At 32.4% G+C, this 21630-nt stretch overlaps 1 protein-coding gene across 49 annotated transcripts in view; it reads right to left on the bottom strand.

Annotated features, from left to right (window-relative positions):
* Window positions 1-21630, bottom strand: part of RIMS2 (regulating synaptic membrane exocytosis 2) — a 765294-nt gene that overhangs the window by 234291 nt on the left and 509373 nt on the right. For 25 of the 49 annotated variants that reach the window (XM_073018263.1, XM_073018267.1, XM_073018274.1 and 22 more), the window contains 2 exons: window positions 7647-7826; window positions 6659-6768 (listed from right to left, as the gene is read on the bottom strand). In XM_073018263.1, the coding sequence (XP_072874364.1) occupies window positions 6659-6768; window positions 7647-7826 (290 nt within the window). Of the gene's footprint in view, window positions 1-5801; window positions 5835-6658; window positions 6769-7646; window positions 7827-21630 lie in introns of all 49 variants that reach the window. The other 24 variants (XM_073018262.1, XM_073018266.1, XM_073018265.1 and 21 more) reach the window with 3 other exon arrangements.

Here is a 21630-nt window from a genome sequence, read left to right as displayed (position 1 = left end):
AGGCGGGAGGATCACTTGAGGTCAGGAGTCTGAGATCAGCCCGGCCAACGTGGTGAAACCCGTCTTTACTAGAAACACAAAACTTAGCCGGGTGTGGTGGCAGCCGCCTGTAATCCCAGCTACTCAGGAGGCTGAGGCAGGAGAATCGCTTGAGCCAAATTTTATGATATAGAACGAGATGTTACTTTTTTGATAAAATCATTTTAAAATGCTAATATTCTAAATCAATATATGTAGACATATTTGATAATCAATTACTGCAAAACATACACAGTCCTACCATTTTGATAGAATTTGGTTGTGGCAGATTACAGAATTATGTCAGCAATAATTATAGGAAAATCATATCTAAGTATTAAAATCAATCATCTTTTTACTTTCCAGGCAGTTTTAACTCATGTATATAGAACTATGAAAAATCCACAAATGTTATAAATCTTCCTTTTATATTATTGTTAAACTTATGATTAAATTTGTCTCATTTTCTACTTTAAACTTCTACTTTAAAATGTTTTTAAAATAATTCAATTTTAAAACGATTTCTGGATTGAAAAATATCCATGCTGTGATTTTGTAAATGTATAACATGACCACTAGTATCTTCCTCAGAATCCTTTCCCTTAACATGATCAACAAAGTTAATCTTCCAATTGTAATGCCATTACATTTCAATAAAATAGAATTGTATCAGAATCATTAAAAGTACGTATTTTGAAGACTAATTTCCTATTTAGAAATAAATAAAAAAGAATAGACATATTAAATACTGGATAACTTAAATTCAGACTAATACTTGTACTTATGCTTATTTTAAAAAGCAATTCAAGTATATTACAAATGTCAATACGGAGTGTTTAATATCTAGAAAGGCACCATAAACTTCATTTTAAGACTTGCCTTTTTTCCCATTAGTAGGTGGTGTTGGTGTTTCTCCCTCATTGTCTTTATAATATTGAAAACAGATTAATGATTAAGTTATTATAGTGATTAATGATTAAGATCATTAATAACCAAAATAAAAACAAAGCACATCAAAAAAGATGAAATCACACAATAGGGAAACAAATCCATGCACTACACATGACATCCCATATTAATGAACACAAGAGAAAAGTATATACTTCCTATCTCATAGGAGAATTAATAAAAACCAAATAAGTGAAAAATCATTTTTATAGTATATAGTTATGCTTTTATGTTAATTTAAAAACTGATGCAACTTACTAATTACTTTTGACAATAAAACACCAGCAACAAACTGGTTTAGCACATGGGCGTCTTTATCTTAATTAATTTAAAATAAGGAAAAGTGATATTAACTATTGCTGAAGTCCCCAAACTAATGCTATCTTAAAAAATGACTTTAATGTGGAAGACAATTAATGGGGTGAAAGGCTGCAGTGTTTGTATGGACTATATGAGATGCAGAGGAATGAGCTAATGGGAAAACATTAACAGCTAAGCTAAAATGAAATTCATTCTTATAGTATTCCATAAAAATGTGATTCCTAAATTATTCCAGGAAAATGGAAGAAAAATGACATTCTAGAAGTTAGATACTAGATATTCAGAACCCAAGCAATTCTATATGTCTAGAAATATGCAATTAAACTTGCCTGTTTCCATTATCAGATGACTTTGATATTTGTCACCTTTACGACATTGAAAAGTTACTGATAATGAGCAATTCTAGTAGCTTAAGAGATGTTTTCAGTTGTAAAACTAAAAACTCCACTGAAAGAATGCTTCCATGAAAATATATCTTAGGTATAATATACGTAATGGTATTGCTTTCACACCATGGAAAGCAGAGGAAAAAAAGGCATAAAAATAACACTCTATTATTCATAAATAAAAAGTGGTCAGTTAAACACTTGATAAAATTAAAGATATTCTGTATTATTCAAAGAAAGTTACAATTAAACTTGACAATTGGATAAGATTAGTATTCAATTCTGAGTTTCAAATAAAAATAGTGAAAATTTGATAAAGGTAGTATATAAAAATACACTGATTTACTGATTATATAATGTTTTAACTTTTTTGAGACAGAGTCTCGCTCTGTTGCCCAGGCTGGAGTGCAGTGGCATGATCTTGGCTCACTGTAACCTCTGCCTTTCGGGTTCAAGCGATTCTCCTGCTTTGGCCTGCCAGGTAGCTGGGACTACAGGCGCATACCACCATGCCCAGCTAATTTTTTTATTTTTAGTAGAGATGGGGTTTCGCCATGTTGGCTAGGCTGGAATCTTTTAAGTTTTAAAATCCTTTCACCAACATTAAACATTATGATAGATAAACATAATAGGGACTTTAAAAACAACAAAAATAAAAGGTATGCATTTCATTTAGAAAGATGGGGAGAAATTATGATTGACAATAAATATTAGAGTAATACTGAACTGGGATGAAGAAGAGAAACCTATAATTGCTTTACTTTAGGAAAAAAATATAATGGAAAAAATGATCATGGTCTATAAATGTTTTAATGGAATTTATATTCTGCTCTATATTTCTTTATAATTTGCTTCTACTAGATTCAAAATCCATGGGAGAAGGTGCTAAAGCTTCAAAAAACCTTTACTCACCACAACACATGATAAAATATAGTTTTCTAGTAGGTACTCATTAAATTTTTTTGAATAAACAAATGAATGTAAAGCTGGGTAAAGGGTAGGTATATATCTTGGTCAGGGGCACTATCTATAATTCTAGTTTGATTTAAACATCAGGGAAAATATTTAGCCAGTTGGGTAAATTACATATTCTGACAAATTGCCTAGATAGCTTAAGTAATACCCATTCATTAATAAAATTAGGTAATTTATCTTAAAGTTAGTGCTGAAAAACAATCTATTCCTCATTGTGCAGTTATAAATTTGGAGCCTAAAGTCTTATGTAAAATTGAAAAGTCATATTTGAAAACATTCGCTTATTTATTTTAGATACGCAGTCAGACAGACCTGCCTTGACCTCTTCTCCCTGCTTTTCTTCCCCCTGCTCTTCCACATGCTCAGTTTCTTCATTAACTTCTGTACTTGCATAAGCAAGGGTAAAGAAAAATGTAAGACCAAATAGGTGTATCTGTTACTCTTCAAAGAAACTAAACAAATAAAAAATTCTAAATTATTCAGAATGATAAATACACCAATATTTATTTATTTATTTATTTATTTATTTATTTATTTATTTAGAAACAGAGTCTCACTATCATCCAGGCTGGAGTGCAGTGGCACAATCACAGCTCACTGCAACCTGCGTCTCCTGGGCTCAAGTGATCCTCCCACCTCAGCCTCCTGAGTAGTTGGGACTATGGGAGTGCACCACCATGCCTGGCTAATTTTGTAATTTTTGTAGCGATGGGGTTTCACCACGTTACCCAGGTTGGTCTTGAACTCCCAAGCTCAAGCGATCCACCCGCCTCAGCCTCCCAAAGTGCTGGGATTACAGATGTGAGCCACAGGAGTCACTGCACCTGGCCCAACAGATTACTTTTAATAAGTTTCTGACATGCTATAGAAAAGTAAATAAATTTACTGGTTAATTATCACATTGTCTGCTTTTATGATGACTTTGTAAAAGAGAAACTGTGACTTTTAAAATATTTGTAATATGTGGATAACTGGGTAAAGTAGGCAAAATACTTTATATATAAACTTGGTATATTACTAAAGTTATATAATTTTTCTTCTAGAAAAACAGAACATGACATTTTACAAAATAGCAGTACATAAAAGGGAAAAATAAAATAACAATGCCTTATAGTTTTTTAGTACATTGTGCTTTCTATATTATTCTTATTTTACTTCTCTGGTTCTAAACAAAGATAAGTGGCTAAATACATAAGACTAAAATATAAAATAATCAAAATCATAAAGAGTTAAAGTATGACTCGGTCATATGTTGGCTGTCGAAAAGGATTTGAAAATAAATATTTCAATACTTTAATCCTAAAATAATGCCATTAAATTACAACTTCTCACAATTAACTTTTTAGGTGATAATCCAAACATAATTTGATTTAGACCATCAACTGGTAAGTCTATTTTGTGCTACTTACTGAAGATTAACTGAAGTTGAGATTTCTAAAAGAGATATTATATATCTTCTTTAAAACTAAAAAAGTTTGCATAATCTACTGAAGTCTCCATATCAGCATTTATAAAAACACTTTTAAAAATCATCCATACTTTTATATAAAACAAAACTATAAAACAAAACCCCTTTTATTTCATACTAAAAAGGGTAAGGGAGGTTTTGGCTCCTCTTTCTTTTATGAAATTAAAAAAATGGAAAAATCACAATTGGGGACTTTAAAGGAAAATTTTGGTTTTAATTAATTTTATAGGGTCAAAAACAATAGTAAAGAGAATCTTTACTGAGTGCCCATCAGAAACTTCACCAACCCTGACTTTCAGCATCACCAATAGGCTCTGTTTTCTAGTATACTTACTATTACAAAGAATAGAGCTACTTGTATTTCAACAGTCTATTGCTATAAATGACATTAAAAATTCAATTTTAAAAATGTGCACAAATGATAGTTTCTGACTTTATATGCCAATAAATGATGTCGAAACTCCATCGTTAAAAACACTGAAGAGAAAAAAAGTTACATAAATATTACTAAACTTTCCTTAGGAAAAGTGATTTAAAATTCTATGCCCCCAATTTTATGCAAATAATTAAGAACTATAAAAATGTTGTGAAGTTTTTTATCAGGCAGCATAATAGACCATCAGTCACAATATCACTGGATTGTTCAAAATTATGGTACTTGGAAATAGAAAGAATGACAAAACAGAAGTTGACCATCATCCAGTTAACAAGAACACAACTTATATCAACAAGTTATATAAGGGTATAAAAGTATTGCTGCTCAAATGCAGCACACTTACAAATTTGTTACAAATAGTTTACAGAAATATGAATTTTAATATAAACATATATAGAATGACAAGATTATTGTAGTGGTACTTTGTATACTATTTGAGGTAGCTTTTCCCTTTTTAAATAAATATTTCATGAATTTATTCAACAAAGATTTATTGAGGGTCTACAATGTGCCAGGCATTATTCTATGTGCTAGAGATTCATCAGTAAACAGTCAACAAGTTTTTAAAGATACAAAGTTAATTTCAGATTTCCATAACAGGCAGATGATTTTGTATTGATCTAGCAAATGTATGACACTCCATATATCACCATTCAGTATTTTCTTCTGAGTCATAATGTAGTGTTTGATAACAAAACTGTATCATATTTAACTCTGATATACTGTAAGCAGTCTTGCTACATGAAAAATGATGTTGGAAACACAAGCCACAATCACTATCTAATTCAACAACTTTATTTTCTAGAAAGCCAAATTTAATAATTAAAAACATCATCATAAATAAAAAATGAAATATATGATGATAAATATAACTAAACTATGTGTACATCCTCAATGATGTAAACGTAGACTGCAATTGATATCTTTGGTTCAAGTCTTACTCAAAATCTAGTATTCTGGTTAAAAGGTACATAAAAATGTTATGAAAGAGCACATTTTATCTGGTCATTTAAAAGAAGTTAAACTCCTTGCATTCTTATTTGATCAATCAAAGAAATTTAACTCCTTGGTATAATTTCCAAGTTAAAAAAAAAAGTTGAATACTTTGTCAGATATCATAAAACAAAATAATTTTACTGTATATAAGTCTATACAACAAAGGGACATCAATTGCAGTTGGGTTTATTTTTGCTTACTAGCTCCCCAAAAAGGCTGTTAGCACAAAACAAACCCTCCTTTATGTACAGACCTTCATAAGGTTCTATCTCCTTGACTCCATTGTCTAGGGAAACAAAATAAAAATAAAAAACAAAACAAAAACAAAAGAAAAAAAAAAAAAAGGAAAAAAAGGGAACCAAAGCACAGGGGTTAAAAACAACAGAAATTTCCAAAGGCACAGAATGTATTATCTACTAGAGAAAAGTTAAATAATTTAAATATATATGTATTATTTGCAAAACACATCCAGTTACTAAATAAAGGGATCATTGAAAAAATGATCTTAAAAACCGTTATATTCAGTTATCCATGCTTTTAGAGGTCCTTTATCCAAGAATTTATAGAAGTTTGGGAAGTATGTTCATGTGTGTGTCAGCAAATAGTGCTTTTTATGCAAAAATGTAAAATTAATAAAAACATCAGTACAACATGCATCTTTCATTGTATATTCATGATTACCTTTTTCTTGTTCTCCAGTATTGAGAAGGATCACCATTGTTGTGCATCAGCTAACCAGTCCTTTGCAGTGTGTGAAAATTGATTTGGCTAGTTACTAATAAACTTTATATAACTATCAACAATTACATAAACTTAGTTGTGGCAAAGAAATATTATCCAACAGCTCATTTAAGAGTATTATGTTTACTTTTTAAGATGCATTTATTCAAATTTAAAAATGTGCAAGAGCAATAAAGATACCTTATTTTACCTGGAAATATTACAAATTTTTATGCAAAAATACATAATATTTATAAATATAACTATTATCAAATAAGACAAGGCATACAATTAACAAAAGAAGAAAACTAGCACAAAAGTAAGAAAATCTTGATTCACCTTAGCTTCCATGTGTATTTCCTAAACGACATAATTAGAAATAAAACTTACTTCTATCCAATGTTCCCTTTGGTGGAAGCTGTGGAAGCTGTCGGCCCCTTCGTCCTGCCACTGGAGTACTTGATGGGCTTGTCTGGACAGACCCAGAACGAGGATGAGACCTAAAGACACACAATTAATATTAATTTTCAGTATAATGAGTTACATATTTTTAATACCTATATTTGGTTCATATGATAGCTGTATAAATACAATTTAAAAAGAAGTTTGGCTGCAGATTAAAAGGTTAGGAAAACTAGACAAAATATGGATATCTGAATGATTAAATAGCAAAAGATGTTTATTTTTGGTGTAATATGCATACATACACATACATGCACACAAAACCCTACAGTAAAATCCATGGAATTATTAATGTAAATTGGTACTCTATCCATTGAAAGCAAGAGGACAATTTCGCAGATCAAGAAAGAAAAGACTGTACTTTTCTTTCTACCAGATTTCAAATTTTCAACACTAACCTTTCTCCCTTGATCCAGAGATTTTTACTCAGGCTTATATTAAATATCCCTTTATTAGAAAACATCTCATGAAACTACAAATAAAACCCTGAACAATTCAAGATTTAACTAAGGAAAATATTGGTTAATACATAACAGTAGTATCGATAGAAACTAAAACATCTAGTTTTATTTGTAATCATTATGATGATTTGAAAAGTGATGTGTAATGGACACAAATAGTTTCTCATTCTGTAGGAGAGGAACATGACAGTTAATGACGGAATTTACCCAGGACTCCTGATTAATGAGAAATCACAAAACAAATGCAGTCAGGACAGTTAATAAACAAATTACAATGGTAGCCACACACTATTATATCCACTGAATATAAATAGTGTGTTTACATTGAAAGGTTAGTATCGATTATTACTAGTGATCAGCCAAAGATGATAGAAGAGACCATTTAGTTGCTGGGAAAATAAAATGGTGTGCTGGTGGGGCAAAGGGGAAATTAGTCTGATTGATTTATCTTTCACCTCGATAAGGCAGGTGAAGGAGGGGCAGATCTTCCAGTCATTAATGAAGGCATCGACCTCATGAGGTTTGTATCAGGACGTTCAGTGGATCTGGAGCGGGTGGTGGTCCGCTCAAGGAGAGGCCGTTGTTCTGTTGATCTGGATCTGTGATATGGCTGTCTATCTGCTGCTTCACAATCCCTGAAACGTTAGTCAAAAAGCAGCTCAGTTGATCTTTCGTGCCCTTCTGCTATTTGGTTATGATGCATCAAACTGATTTTGAAAAAGGTAACTGTTTAAAATTATGGAGTATGTAAAAATTTTTCTTTTCCCCAACATATTCTGAGCAATTTCAAATGAAACTTCTTAAGAATTTCTAAAAAACCAAATCTGCCTTTCAAAGTAATTTCCAGCAAAGATAATAGTCGCTCAGTCATAAAAAAACAACAAACAAAACTGCTTGCTTTCCAAAATGAATTCCCAAAATGGAATACGTGAAATATGTGAATTATTCTATTTTAAAGAATTCAATGACTTTTCCTAACATTTTCAAGAGTGAAGAAAACCATATAAGCATTAATTCTGTAGCACCTGAAGCTGTTTAGTACTATACCAACTAAGATATAAAAAGGCTTTCAGAAAACACTATACACCTGAACATTTAAACAGAAGAATCAAAATGAGGTTATAAGAAAATAGGGTGACTTTGAAGTCTGTAGCCATATTTAAACCTGATCCACAAGAAAAATTACCCTGTAGAAAACTGGTTAACTGGCTATCTCGGTGCACTTTAGCTATGCCAACTGATTCAATTCAGAATGGGTATTAACTGAAACAATAATTCTGAAACAACATGATCTCTTTGACCACAAATAAATCTAATACCAAAACTTAATCCTTGTTGAAGGAAGTATCCTTAAATTTAAGCAACCTCTCATTGTTGACCTTTCTATCCCTGGAACCTAGCATAATACTTTTACATCTAACATGATCAATAAATGTTTTCTAATACCAGCCCCACAATTTGGGAGATGACTTTAAAAACACTAGCTTTGGCTCCAGAATTCCAAAGTAAAACATGCCAAAGTATATTTCAAATAAAATTATTCCTCCCTATCCAGTTGTAAGCACAAAAATGGACATGCTTATATAATACCGACAGTCAAGAAAGCGTTAGTCTCCCTCAAAGCTAATGTTTCAATGACATCCACTTTACCTGTAAGTTATCTCAACCTTATTTTGGATAATGAAAAATGCAAGTAATTTAAAAAAAAAAAGAAAAAAAGGACATAATTTCCCAAATGTCGTGAATTATATGGCAAATAATTGTGTACTAGTTGATATTAGATTAGGTGACTTTAGAAAGTGAATATTGGCTTTATTCTACACCATATCTTGTGATTATTTAACATTTTAAAGTCATAGGGTAACATATAAGTCAGAGCATTTTTAAATACTTTTAAATCCATATACTATCATGTGATTTACTATCTAAGTTCAGTATTTTCATATAAGTGCATCCAGAATATGTCAAAATAACTGACATTAAATGTAAATATATAAAAAATATTTAATTACTAGTAACAGTTACATGGCAAGAGAAATGAAAAGGTAACCTCATAGTGTAAATATCATAGCTGTCTTTTTGTTTCTGAAAAACTATTTTAAAAGAACACTTTTTTTTTTTATTATACTTAATGTTCTAGGGTACATGTGCACAACATGCAGGTTTGTTACATGTGTATACATGTGCCATGTTGGTGTGCTGCACCCATTAACTCATCATTTACATTAGGTGTATCTCCTAATGCTATCCCTCCCCCCTCCCCCAACCCAAATGTTCCCCCTCCTGTGTCCAAGTGTTCTCATTAAAGAACACTTTTCTTTAGAAATAAGTGTCTTCAGTAGTTTGCTACACGTTTTTAGTCTAACATCTTTATATATCTTCATCATAATGAACAGAAACAAAAGGTATATCTCTTTATATATCATTTCTTAAATTGCTTAAAACCTATTTTTTAAGAGTATCCATCTTTACATTTATTTTAAATATTTATCTTACATTAATAATAAACATCTTATTATATAACAAAACTTTGGGAAATAGCTACAATTACCCTAACAGAAAATTAGACTAATATTTCATGTGTTTATATATAATTTAATTTATTCTGATTCCATCAAGAAATTTTTCCAAGTGGAAAGTGGAGTAAATGTTAGGATATGCAGTTTCACTTCTTTGTGAAGAATCATTTTTAATAATTGAAAAATATGATAATGAGTGAAAACCACAGAATTATTTTAAATGTGTTGCTATGTCCTATGTCCTCAAAAGGAGACCATTATTTATAAAACAGAGGTCACTCCTTAGGAAGTAGCCCTTACAAAAAATGTCTCTTTATAAAAAAGTTGTTTGAAAATTAACCCATCTTTTACATTTTACTTACATAGTTTTGCCCATAAATACAAAGTATATATTAAATAAATACCATAGTGTGAAATGAAAATAGGTTAATAAATGAAAAATGAAAAGAACCACAGTAGAAGGTAGACATTTCCCCAAATGTTCCATCACAGTTAAGGGGAATGGAAAGCTACTGTATTTTAAAATTTAACAGCACAAAAGAGAAGGCTGACACAGGCTCCTGCTCCCACATTGGATAAAAATAGGTCTGACTAGCTTAGACACAATGTTACTGCTATGAAAATTTAAAGTAGTAATGCCTAAATTACCCAGTCTTTTATCAGGCCCCTTAAAGGGATTGAGATATAACACTCACAAACTCCCACCAAAATTCTGAATTTGTTTTAATTTAAAGATGAGAATATATAATTAATTTTGAATAGTAGCAACTGAAAAGTGGGAAATAATAAACACTTGCAAGGCTTAAAATATTTTAGGGCCCACTTGGGGTTCTTAACTTGGAGTCTTTATTTCAATATAAGTCATTTCTTCTGTAACCATTTTATTTACCTTAGTTTATGTTATGCATATAAAATATTATTCCAAAAACAGTGGCCACGGTTTTATCAGATTACCAAAGGATTAGTCACTGAAAAAGCTAGGGCCCCCTCACCTGTAAATTTAAATCTTTCTTATGTAAATAATTCCATTGTCTTTTAAAAAGTGATTTAATATCTATCACTGTTACATCTTTTTGAATAGTTTACATTTTCTAATCTCTATTTATAGTTAATTTTTTTTGCACTTGAATTGATCTAGGCTACTGTCCATTATTATCTAATGGCTGTTATTCTAAACTGCATGCATTCACAAAGGATACTGTGTATCAGCTCCTCCACTAATTTGTGTTGACTAACAATGTTATAACAATACATACTATTGTTAACAACCCAGTCTTAAAAGCACATTATTAGCATATGCAGATTTTGAGATGAGGATGAACTGACAATAGGCCACAATAAAGAAAACAATTTAGAAGACTTTTGTCTTAAATAGCAATCTTTATGCATAAGAAAAACTAAAACTGAAAGAATGTGATTTAGTATTTATTTTCAGTCATTCTAAGGGAAAAATTATTTTATAATCATTCAGCGAAGTTGTCAGTTTTGAATCATTTTTTCAGGTCAACATAGTTGCTCATAAAATATTTTTAAAAATTTCCAAGTATTTGATGCAACTTCCTACCTATTTTATCAGTTTTGCGATGTACTTTAGGTTTCCTAATTCAATGAAAGGACAAGGGATTTGTATGCAAGGGATTGTATGCAAGGGAACTGTCTTGCAAGGGATTTCCCTCTATCAGGGAAGAAGAGGTCAGTGGGCACTCTTGTCTATAATCCAATGTTATTGCCATCCATCCATCCATCCATCCATCCATCCATCCATCCATCCATCCATATCTTTCACAATGATACAACTCCAGATCAAACTAAGCTCAGTGTAGAGTATCTCTAGAGGTATGATAAATAGTAAGAATACTAAAACTCAGAAATCAATGAAAATTTTCCCAATATGTAACTCAGAACGTAGTCTGTATTAAATCAGACTTATTTCATGTTTATATTGGAAAGATGTCATAAGTAAATGTAATAGGTTTTCTTGAAAAGTAAACTTGTAAAAAGTAAAGCTACTTAGGAATTATTCTTTTCCTTTATAAAGCTGACATCTTAAATTTAAAAAAATTGGATATATCTCTGAAGGACAAGTATAGTCCCAGGTTTGGGGCAAGAAATGACTTCTCTATATCCATACTGTATAGAATAAGCTGATGAATAGCAGAAGTGCCAGACACAGTGGCTCATGTCTGTAATCCCAGCACTTTCAGATGCTGAGGCAGACAGATGGCTTGAGCTTAGGCATTTGAGACCAGACTGGGTAACATGGTGAAACCCTATATCTACAAAAAATACAAAAAAAACTAGTGGGTGTGGTGGCAAACACTTATAGTCCTAGTTGTTCAGGAGGCTAAAGTGGGAGGAATGCTTGAACTCAGGAGGTCGAGGCTGCAGTGAGCTGTGATCATACCATTGCACTCCAGTCTGGGTGACAGAGTGAGACCCTGTCTCAAAAAAAAAAAAAAAAAAAAAAAAAAAATACCCAGCAGAAACATTTTATTTTTGTTAAAATATCTTGAATATCTACAGATTTTCTGGGCGTTAACTGCATAACTGAAGTATAAATACATGATAAAATATACTAGAAAACATTAAAAACGAAACATTTTAGACTAATTAATATAGCATATATACATATTTGTATATAACAAATAATTTAAAGTAATTATGACAACTTTAAAATTACAATTTTCATGGTCATCACTAATGTGCAAGATTAACTTTTTAAAAACTCTAGCTCATTATTTTAGCATTGTTTCTAATGTTAAGAGGATTGCAAGATACAAAATATTTGTCATAGAAATCATGGTAAATAAGCAAATAAGTATTGTGCACATATAGGAATATTATATTATTTTGGAGATTAATTTATCATTGGGCATAACAGCATTATTCTACAGAATCTTTCTGTTGAGTTAGATGTAAAGACTTTATATTAGTTAAAAGTAAATAAGCTTATTCAAAAATGACAATATTTAGAGTCAGCCAAGTTAATAACAATCTAAAATGTGAAAATGGTATAATATATATATTGATGTGACAAAGCAAGACATCATTCATGTAGGAAAAAAATTACTATTACCCACAAGCCTATTATTTTATTATCAAAAAGAGAAGTATTCTCACATCTACAAAGGTATTTAAAATATATATTTATTATTGAAAATTGCATGAAGAAATGACCAAATGTCCCATTTTCCTCAAGAAAATTAGGGACAAATACAATACTGAACAATAACATATACTGTATTATTAAACACATACACACACACACAAACATATAAGATGTAAATATTTTGAAGATATTTTAAGTATATTATTTATAATTTTCATTGTTACTTAATTTTTATTTAAAAAGTAACAGAAACAAAACCACAAAGCAGGATTATTTACCCAGCATAATTAATGCAGAACAAATTAATACATCTTTAAAATATAAATTTTAAGAATACTGAGAGATAATATTACATCTTACCTGTAAAATCCTTATTTTTATGAAATAGGTAGTTCCCATATTCAATGAATGTTCAAATTTAATAATGATTTGTCAAACGTAAAAATTAAAGTTATTCCACCAAGTTATTGATCTTGATTATGACTTCCCAGATTCTCAGATTCCATAAAATAGCAAACATTTTAAAGGTATATCTCTAAACAATATAGTTATGAATTGCTATTGTATTATATCAGTATATCTGATGAGGTATGGCTCTCAAGCTAGAATACAGATTCAGTAGTTTCACTGATCAATTTTGAACAATTCACCAGCATTCCTCTTGTTTTGCTGTTTTTATGTGGATAGAGAAATGGGTATAATGCAAATCTCTCAAATGCACTGTTGCCTGCTGCCAGCAGTGGTCACTTTATAGTACCAGTTCAAATCTCATACTCAGATGTAGCAGTCTGAAGATTGCTTAATGCTCCCCAACTCCCCAACTAACAGAACAAAAGTTGTGCTCATTTTCAAGCATAAATACTATCGGCCTCAATCATTACTGATGATACGATCTCAACATTCAACACAAATTTATTTGAAACACAAAAAGCATGACAAATAAGGCCCACCTGTCAAGGACAAAGCCACCAACAGAGGCAGACTAAGAGATAGTATAGGTGTTGAAACTATCAAATGGGGAATCTGAAATAAGTCTGCTTGATATGGTAAAGACTGTAGTAAAAAAGATGAACAGCATGCATGAACAGATGGGGAAATTTCAGCAGACACACAGATGATGGAAGATAAAATAGTCAAATGGAAAGGCTAGGAATAACAAAGTAGAATATGGTAAAATGTTAGCTAAAAAATTAGATCGGAATCAATTTATGACAATTTTTAATGCCTAGTTAAGAGGTTTAAACAGTTTAATTTTCAATGAGAGTAATAAGAAAAACTTCTGAACAAAGGTAATTTCCAAGTAATAAATTAAGAAGAATAATTCAATGGTAGTGCAGAGAATGAGCTAGATTAGGAAAAGGCTCTGACTTGTAGTAATAAGGGTGGAAACAGAGAAGAAGGTATGAATGACAAACATTACAAATCACAATATACAAAATATAGAATATAAAATATAGAGAACATACATAATATTCAGAAGCATGCAAACAGTATTAGCGATAGAAAGAATCTCAGAAGTTATATAATCCAAACTCTCTCACTTTAGAAATGAGCAAACTAAGGCTTATAGAAGCTTGGACGAATTCACAGAATTTGATGTTTTCTGGGCTGGAACTTGAACTGGGCTGTCTTTATTCTAAGCCTGCTAATTTCACTGAACTGTGTTTTCTTTGATAGTAGGGATTTTTTTTCTCTCAAAAATGTTAGACAAATCACCATATAAATTAAATATTAAAAAAACCTTTTAAATTTTCAGCCTCAGAAATGAAATGATGATCTATTAACAGAAATGAAATAGTTCAAAAAAGGTGCACACAAAAACCCAAACCCAAATATATATATTTATATCTATAATATCAGTAAAGCACTGGAAGCAGAAGTCAAACTGTAGAAGGTTAAGGCTTAGGAGCTGATGAAGGAGTGAAGGAAGCATATGTAAAAACACATACTCGAGATATCTGACTTAAGTAAAAAGAGAGAGAGAGAGAAATAGACCACTCTCAAGTTAGCTTGAAGAAAGAAGGTATTATTATTATTATAGTTTATTTATATTTTTATTTTTGAGGAGTTTTGCTCTTGTTGCCCAGGCTGGAGTACAATGGTGCCATCTCAACTCACTGCAACCTGCACCTCCCGGGTTCAAGTGATTCCCCTGCCTCAGCCTCCTGAGCAGCTGTGATTACAGGCATGCACCATCATGCCCAGCTGATTTTGTATTTTTAGTAGAAATGGGGTTTCTCCATGTTGGTCAGGCTGGTCTCGAACTCCCGACCTCAGGTGATCCACCCACCTCGGCCTCCCAAAGGGCTGGGATTACAGGCGTGAGCTACCGCGCCCGGCCGGAAGGTATTATTAAGACCACTTCAACAGTAATTTGAGGAGAAATAAAATCAGTAAAGGAAGAAAGATTGAAATACAACAGAAACAAGAAATAATAAATGCAGGAAAATTCCACAGAAACTAAGACAGGCTAGAGTCAGAAATGTAAGAAGAAGTTAGTTTTGATGGAGAACAAAACAGTTGTAAGAGGACAGAAGATGAATGGTAATGTAGAGAAACTAATATTAAAAATGATAGCAGTTGGGAAAGTGTGTTATTGGCTTACATCACATTGACTAAGAGCACTCAGCACTACCTTCCATGTAGGGAATCTTTAAGAAAACAGTCTATGTGTAGAACCATGACTCCACTAGCTTTGTCAGAATCCTTTCTTTAACCAGGGTTCTAGTTATGATACCCATCTTGAGATAAGACCATCATTGCCTCTCTTCAAACTTCATAGCAGCCCTCATCATTAATCTGGACACAGGTCAAACCTTTCCAGGGACCCTCAGCCAGTTCTGGTATTACAACAACTGACAATTAACTTAGAATATTTTAATTTAATCAGTTCTATTCAATTATCTTATCTCTGTGATTCTTGGCTATCAAGTAAAAGGCAATCCCCACTGCCCCCTGGTATCTTCTTCTCCCTAAATTCTTCATTTCCTATTCTCTCTTCTGTATCATTCTTAATATCTTCTAATTCTCTTTTGTATTTTTGAGAACCCTTATTCCATTATTAATAAACTTTCTTAAACATCAACCTTCCTGCAGGATGGTTTTTGCATATTCCTGCCTCAAATAACATTTAGTTCAACTGTGTAGCCTCTGCTTCCATTGTAGCCTTCATCTGCAGAAGCTACTTATTCTTTCACATTTCACAGTCCAGGAATCCAGGAGGGGAAGCTGGCTCCCTAAAGACACTTCTGACTATTACCCTCTGAACCATAATGGACATAGTCCTTATTTCTCTTAAGCATTCCACTTGGCAGTAACGTTCATTATTAATACAGGTTGCTATTATCTATCCAACTTCCAATCACTATCCCTTAGTCATTGCTAATTTTAGGGACTGACTATGGTAGTGCTAGAGATTTCAATGCAAAGGCAGAAAATCATTGAACAATCATGAACCCCAATCTCCAGATTTTCAAGACTTCAATAATCCTTACTTTATTCTGGCATCAGTCCCACAAATTCCTGCTAGTGTATATCACTATCTTTGCCTTTGTTCTTTCCTTATCCACCCTGGACTCTATGACTGATCATCTGAACCACTCCCATAAAACACTCAAGATTCCCTTCTAACCAATCTTCCTACTCACACAGTCATTAAAACACTCACAATGGTTTAATAACTAACTTGATTTCTCTCTATTAGCATCCTTTTACTTAGCTTCACTTCTCCCATCTATTTTCTTCCTGCCTCAGTGGTAAATAAGAGTTTCTTTCTGCTCACAAAATCCACCTGTGTGTTTAGTCTGATTACTTCCTACCTCTCCTAAGAGTCTCCTAAGACTCTTCTTCCAATCATTCTCTCTTTTTTTCTGTATTTTTGACTTATCTTTCTCTAAAACATCCTTTGCTCCAGTGTGTGAACACATGGACATATTTCCTAATTGAAGGGAAATAAACATCTTTTGATATCACATATGCTATCTAATTCTTCTCCTTCACACTTTCTTGATAAGTTCATTTTCTTATCTCCTGGTCATACTTAGGCTACTGCAACCTGCTTTTTCCCCCCCTCACCTTCCTTCTAAAATTACCCTAAAGTCATCCATGACACCTCACTTGACATATCCAACACGCATTTTTCATTCATTATTTTTACTGTAATGTTATTACTTTCTTCTTGAAACTATTCCTTTAGCTCTTGTCATTCCACTTTTCTCATTCTTCTTTATGTAGCTGAGAAGTTCCTCTTCCTCCCTCTGCCACTTAATGATAATGTTCCTCAGGCAGGGAAAAACTTCTAACCCCTCAGTTCATGGGTTGTTTCTCAGACTGACTTCACTTACTTTTTATGACTGCTTACCATTAGTAGTGAATTTACTCTGAAATTACTCTGTGTAGCTTAGGCAACTTCAAGTTTTAAAATTGTTTACTTTATTCTTTGCTAGACATTTCCTCTTAGCTTTCTCAGTAATTCCAAAACTGAACTTGTCTCACACCTAAACTGATTCCCCCCCTAAGAACCCACCTGGACCCTGCTAAGGTACCTTATGAATCTAGTTATCCAAGGTATAAGACTGGGAATTTTTCATGACTCTGCACTCTCTCAAAATCCAAATTCCATTATTTATCAAGTATTGCTAATTTTAGTTTATTAAAACCACTATTTTCTCTCTGTTCTTCCACCTACTACATGTCTCTCTTTTCATTTTTTCTCTTCAAATCAATCATTCACATAGTCTGTAAGTAGGTACTCTAAGGTGAACAAGCTTGTTATCACTATTCCTAATTAAATCCCTTCAAGGTACCTCTAGAACCTACAGTCTTTGATCTAAGTGCCTTAAAATTTATGAAGAGTATATAAGATTCTTCAGGCTGGTCATGGTGGCTCACATCTGTAATCCCAGCGCTTTGGGAGGCCGAAGTGGGCAGATCACCTGAGGTCAGGAGTTTGAGACTAGCCTGGTCAACATGGGGAAAACCCATCTGTACTAAAAATACAAAAATTAGCCAGATGCAGTGGCACATGCCTGTAATCCCAGCTACTCAGGAGGCTGAAGCAGGAGAATCGCTTGAACCTGGGAGGTGGAGGTTACAGTGAGCCAAGATCTGCCATTGGCACTCCAGCCTGGCGACAGAGTGAGACTCCGTCTCAATAATAATAATAATAATAATAAACAAGAGATTCTTCATAAGTGAAACCCGCTCTATACTCCAGATTCATTTCTTCCTATTTCCTGCCTTGCGAATAATGTTACAACAATTCTAAAATACGATATTTATTACTTCTGTCACCCTGTTCATACATTTCTTTAAAATGTCACAAACATCCTCCCTCATCTCCACATGAATCTAAATAATTCCTATTTATTCTTTAAGATACAGCTGAGTTGTTGTCTCTTCCATGACACTTTACATAAAAATCTAGCTGCCCACAATAGATGTTAGTAGTTCCTTAATATGTTGTGTATAGCTCTAAGCAGGGATGAATACTAGAAAAATAAGTAGGATACAAAGGTAAATGTTAAAAAAGGTTATATTTATTAAAATAAAGGGTATATTTTAATAGAGATATTAATAAAGGGTAACATGATATCCATCCTAAACATGTTTGTTTAAATGAGTGAATTTTAAAAGGCACAATGAACCAAATATTATTTCATACTAGTTAGCATAACCTGGCCAGAAGACTTGCTTTGATTTCTATTGTTAATTAATATTGTCTCTTGAAGTAATATAAAAAAAGCTTAGCAAACATTATTTAAGTCTCTATTCTTCTGTTCCAAAAGAGATAGTCCTCATAATTTTTCATGTTATACACTACGGTAGACCAGTGAAAGTCCAGCTTCTTCTAATGGAGTGGGCATAACTGGAGATGTCATGTTGAATTTACTGCATTCATCCCATTTATTTAGAAAGTTCCAGATATCATATAGCCAAACTATGGCCCAATTGAAGCTATTAACACATATTTTATTCCTAGGAAACAATTTCCAGTTGCAAGTATATGCTACCTTGAAACCGAGGCTAGAGAACTGAATACTTAGATACTGATGCTACTTTTTTTTCCCCACAGCTCTCAATGAAAAAGTTACTTTTTATTGTCCACTTTTAAGTGGTCAATTATTTTGACTCAAGTAAGTAAGAATTTGGATAATCTAGTCCAAAAACCATTCTACAAGAGAAAGAAAGTAATCCAGGTTTGAACCTTGTTAAATACGTAAAAGAAGAACAATGTAGCAACAGCATTGAGGATATTTCTGAGAATGGATTCAACTTCTGGATATGTAAGTAGATAAAGAAAGATGGAGGCTAACAGCAAGAAAATAAAGGGGTCAAGAGAGTAGTATTCTCTACTGAGACAGAAGAACAAGTGAAGTAGAAATAACTTAATGAAACAATAAGAAAAAAAGTGTGCAATCATGGAGTCCAAGAGCGTAGTATTCAAATTAAGATTTCAGAGCTAGAACCATTTCTACTGATAATAAAATGTGAAGTATGGTCATGAGAGTGACTGACCAAAGTAGAACTGGAGATAAAGCTCACTACATTAGAGAAAGTTAAGGAAGTGAGTGGGTGCTAAATACACTATTGAGGTAAATGCTGACATTACTCTGGCTTGATGGCAGGAATTGTGATGTTGAGGAAGACTAAAGCCAGGTTCTAAAATCATCCATGAATAAAATGATATTACTAAGAGGTCAACAAACAACAGCAACAAGGAAGGGTAGTGGGTGGTTGTATTTACTTGCATTACACACAAAGGTACAAGATATAAAAATAACAAGCACAAAACATTACAGAAATAAATACAGGAAAATGGATAGATTACTAGGTCAGCATTCACATGTTCAACACATGTCCAAAAAAGATCAGCCCAAGAATCTCAAAGTGGATTGGGATGGAGGTCAGAAGGATGAGAAACTTAGAAAGTTAGTAGAGTAAATAACAAATGATCAAAGTCCCTTAAAAAAAAGTAAAAAAAGAGGAAGTTACACTGCAAACTCAACATAGCATTTATTACTTCTGTGAAAGAGGCACAGGGATATAATAGGCAAGGAGAGTGCAGGGAAATGTGAGATACATAATTAGATGTCCTGGTTCTTGGTTTGGGTAGTAGATTCAAGGATGTCATGTTATTACATTGTGTTGTAACTAATACACATTCATTTGTATGTAGTAAAATTAGGAGAAAGCTAATATTTTTTAAAAATTATGGATACATAATAGTTATACATATTTATGGGGTACTGTTACATTTTGATACAAACATACAATATGTAATGATCAAATCTGGGTAATTGGGATATATATCACTTCAAACATTTACATTTCACTGTGTTGGGAACATTTCAAATCTTCTCTTCCAGATATTTTAAAATATACAGCAAGTTATTGTTAATTATAGTTGCCTGACTGTGCTATTGAACACTAGATTTTACTCCTTCTATCTAGCAAAGATTTCTTGAGTAAGACCTCAAAAACACAGGCAACCAAAGCAAAAATTGACAAATGAGATTCTATCATGGTAAAAAGCTTCTGTACAGCTTAGAAAACAATAAACAAGGTGAAGTGACACCTACAGAATGGAAGAAAATATTTGCAAGCTATTCACTCAACAAGGGATTAATAACCAGAATATATAAGGAACTCAATAGCACAAAATAACAATAATAATCTGATTTTTTAAATGGATAAAATATTTGAATAGACATTTCTCAAAAGAAGACATACAATGGCCAACAGGTATATAAAAAAATGCTCAACATCACTAATTATCAGAGAAATGCAAATCAAAACCACAATGAGACATCATTTCACCCAGGTTAAAATGCCTATTATAAAAAAAAATCTGAAAATAACAAGTGCTGGAGAGGAATGCTCGTACACTGCTGGTGGAAATATAAATTAATACAACCAGTATAGAAAACAGTATGGAGGTTCTTAAAAATCTAAAAATGGAACTACCATATGATCTAGCAGTCCCTTTGCTGGGTATATATCCATGAGAAAGGAAATCAGTATATTGAAGAGATACCTGCACTCCCATGTTCACTACAGCACTATTTAAAATAGCCAAGATATGGAATCAACCTAAGTGCCCATCAACAAATGAATGCATAAAGAAAATGTGATATATATACACACAATGTAGTATCAGCTAAAAAAGAAAGAATAAAATCATGTATGAAATTGATGATTAGCAAGATGAATGAAAACGGAGGACATTATATTGAATGAAATAAGCTAGGCACAGAAAGACAAATATTGCATGTTTTCACTCATATGTGGGAGCTAAAAAATTGATCCCAGGGAGGCAGTGAATAGAATGGTAGTTACCAAAGACTGGGAAGGATAGTAGAGAGAAGGAGATGAAGAGCGGTTGGTTAATGGGTACAAAATATTAAAAAAAAAAAACTAAGGAACTTCATTCTTACGAGTTCCACCCATATTGTCTAGGTCACTAGACTTAGACCCTCAAGAATTTCTGTTGTCCTAGGGCAAGGCAAATACTTTAATACATATAAAATAAATATTACATATACATGTAAATATACATAGTAAATCCTACATTAGATATTTGATAACTTGCTTGTGGAAACAGATTTTTCCATGTTACATTTCAATATAAACATTAATGATCTCTGTTTCCTCAGCACAAACCAAACTGTGGCACCAAAAGACAATTCATAAATGTCTTCTTCAAAATGGGCCAATTAGGCTGAAGTTGAGAATCTGGGGAAAAGTGCAAAATTGAGATGATCAAGAACTAATTCTAGCTGCATTGGTGAATGGAGAAACTAAGTAACATAA

The sequence above is a fragment of the Chlorocebus sabaeus genome, chromosome 8, assembly GCF_047675955.1.
Source record: "Chlorocebus sabaeus isolate Y175 chromosome 8, mChlSab1.0.hap1, whole genome shotgun sequence".
NCBI classification, from domain to species: domain Eukaryota; kingdom Metazoa; phylum Chordata; class Mammalia; order Primates; family Cercopithecidae; genus Chlorocebus; species Chlorocebus sabaeus.
The sequence above is the reverse complement of the archived record's forward strand: the minus strand, read 5'-3'. Positions and strand labels throughout refer to the sequence as shown.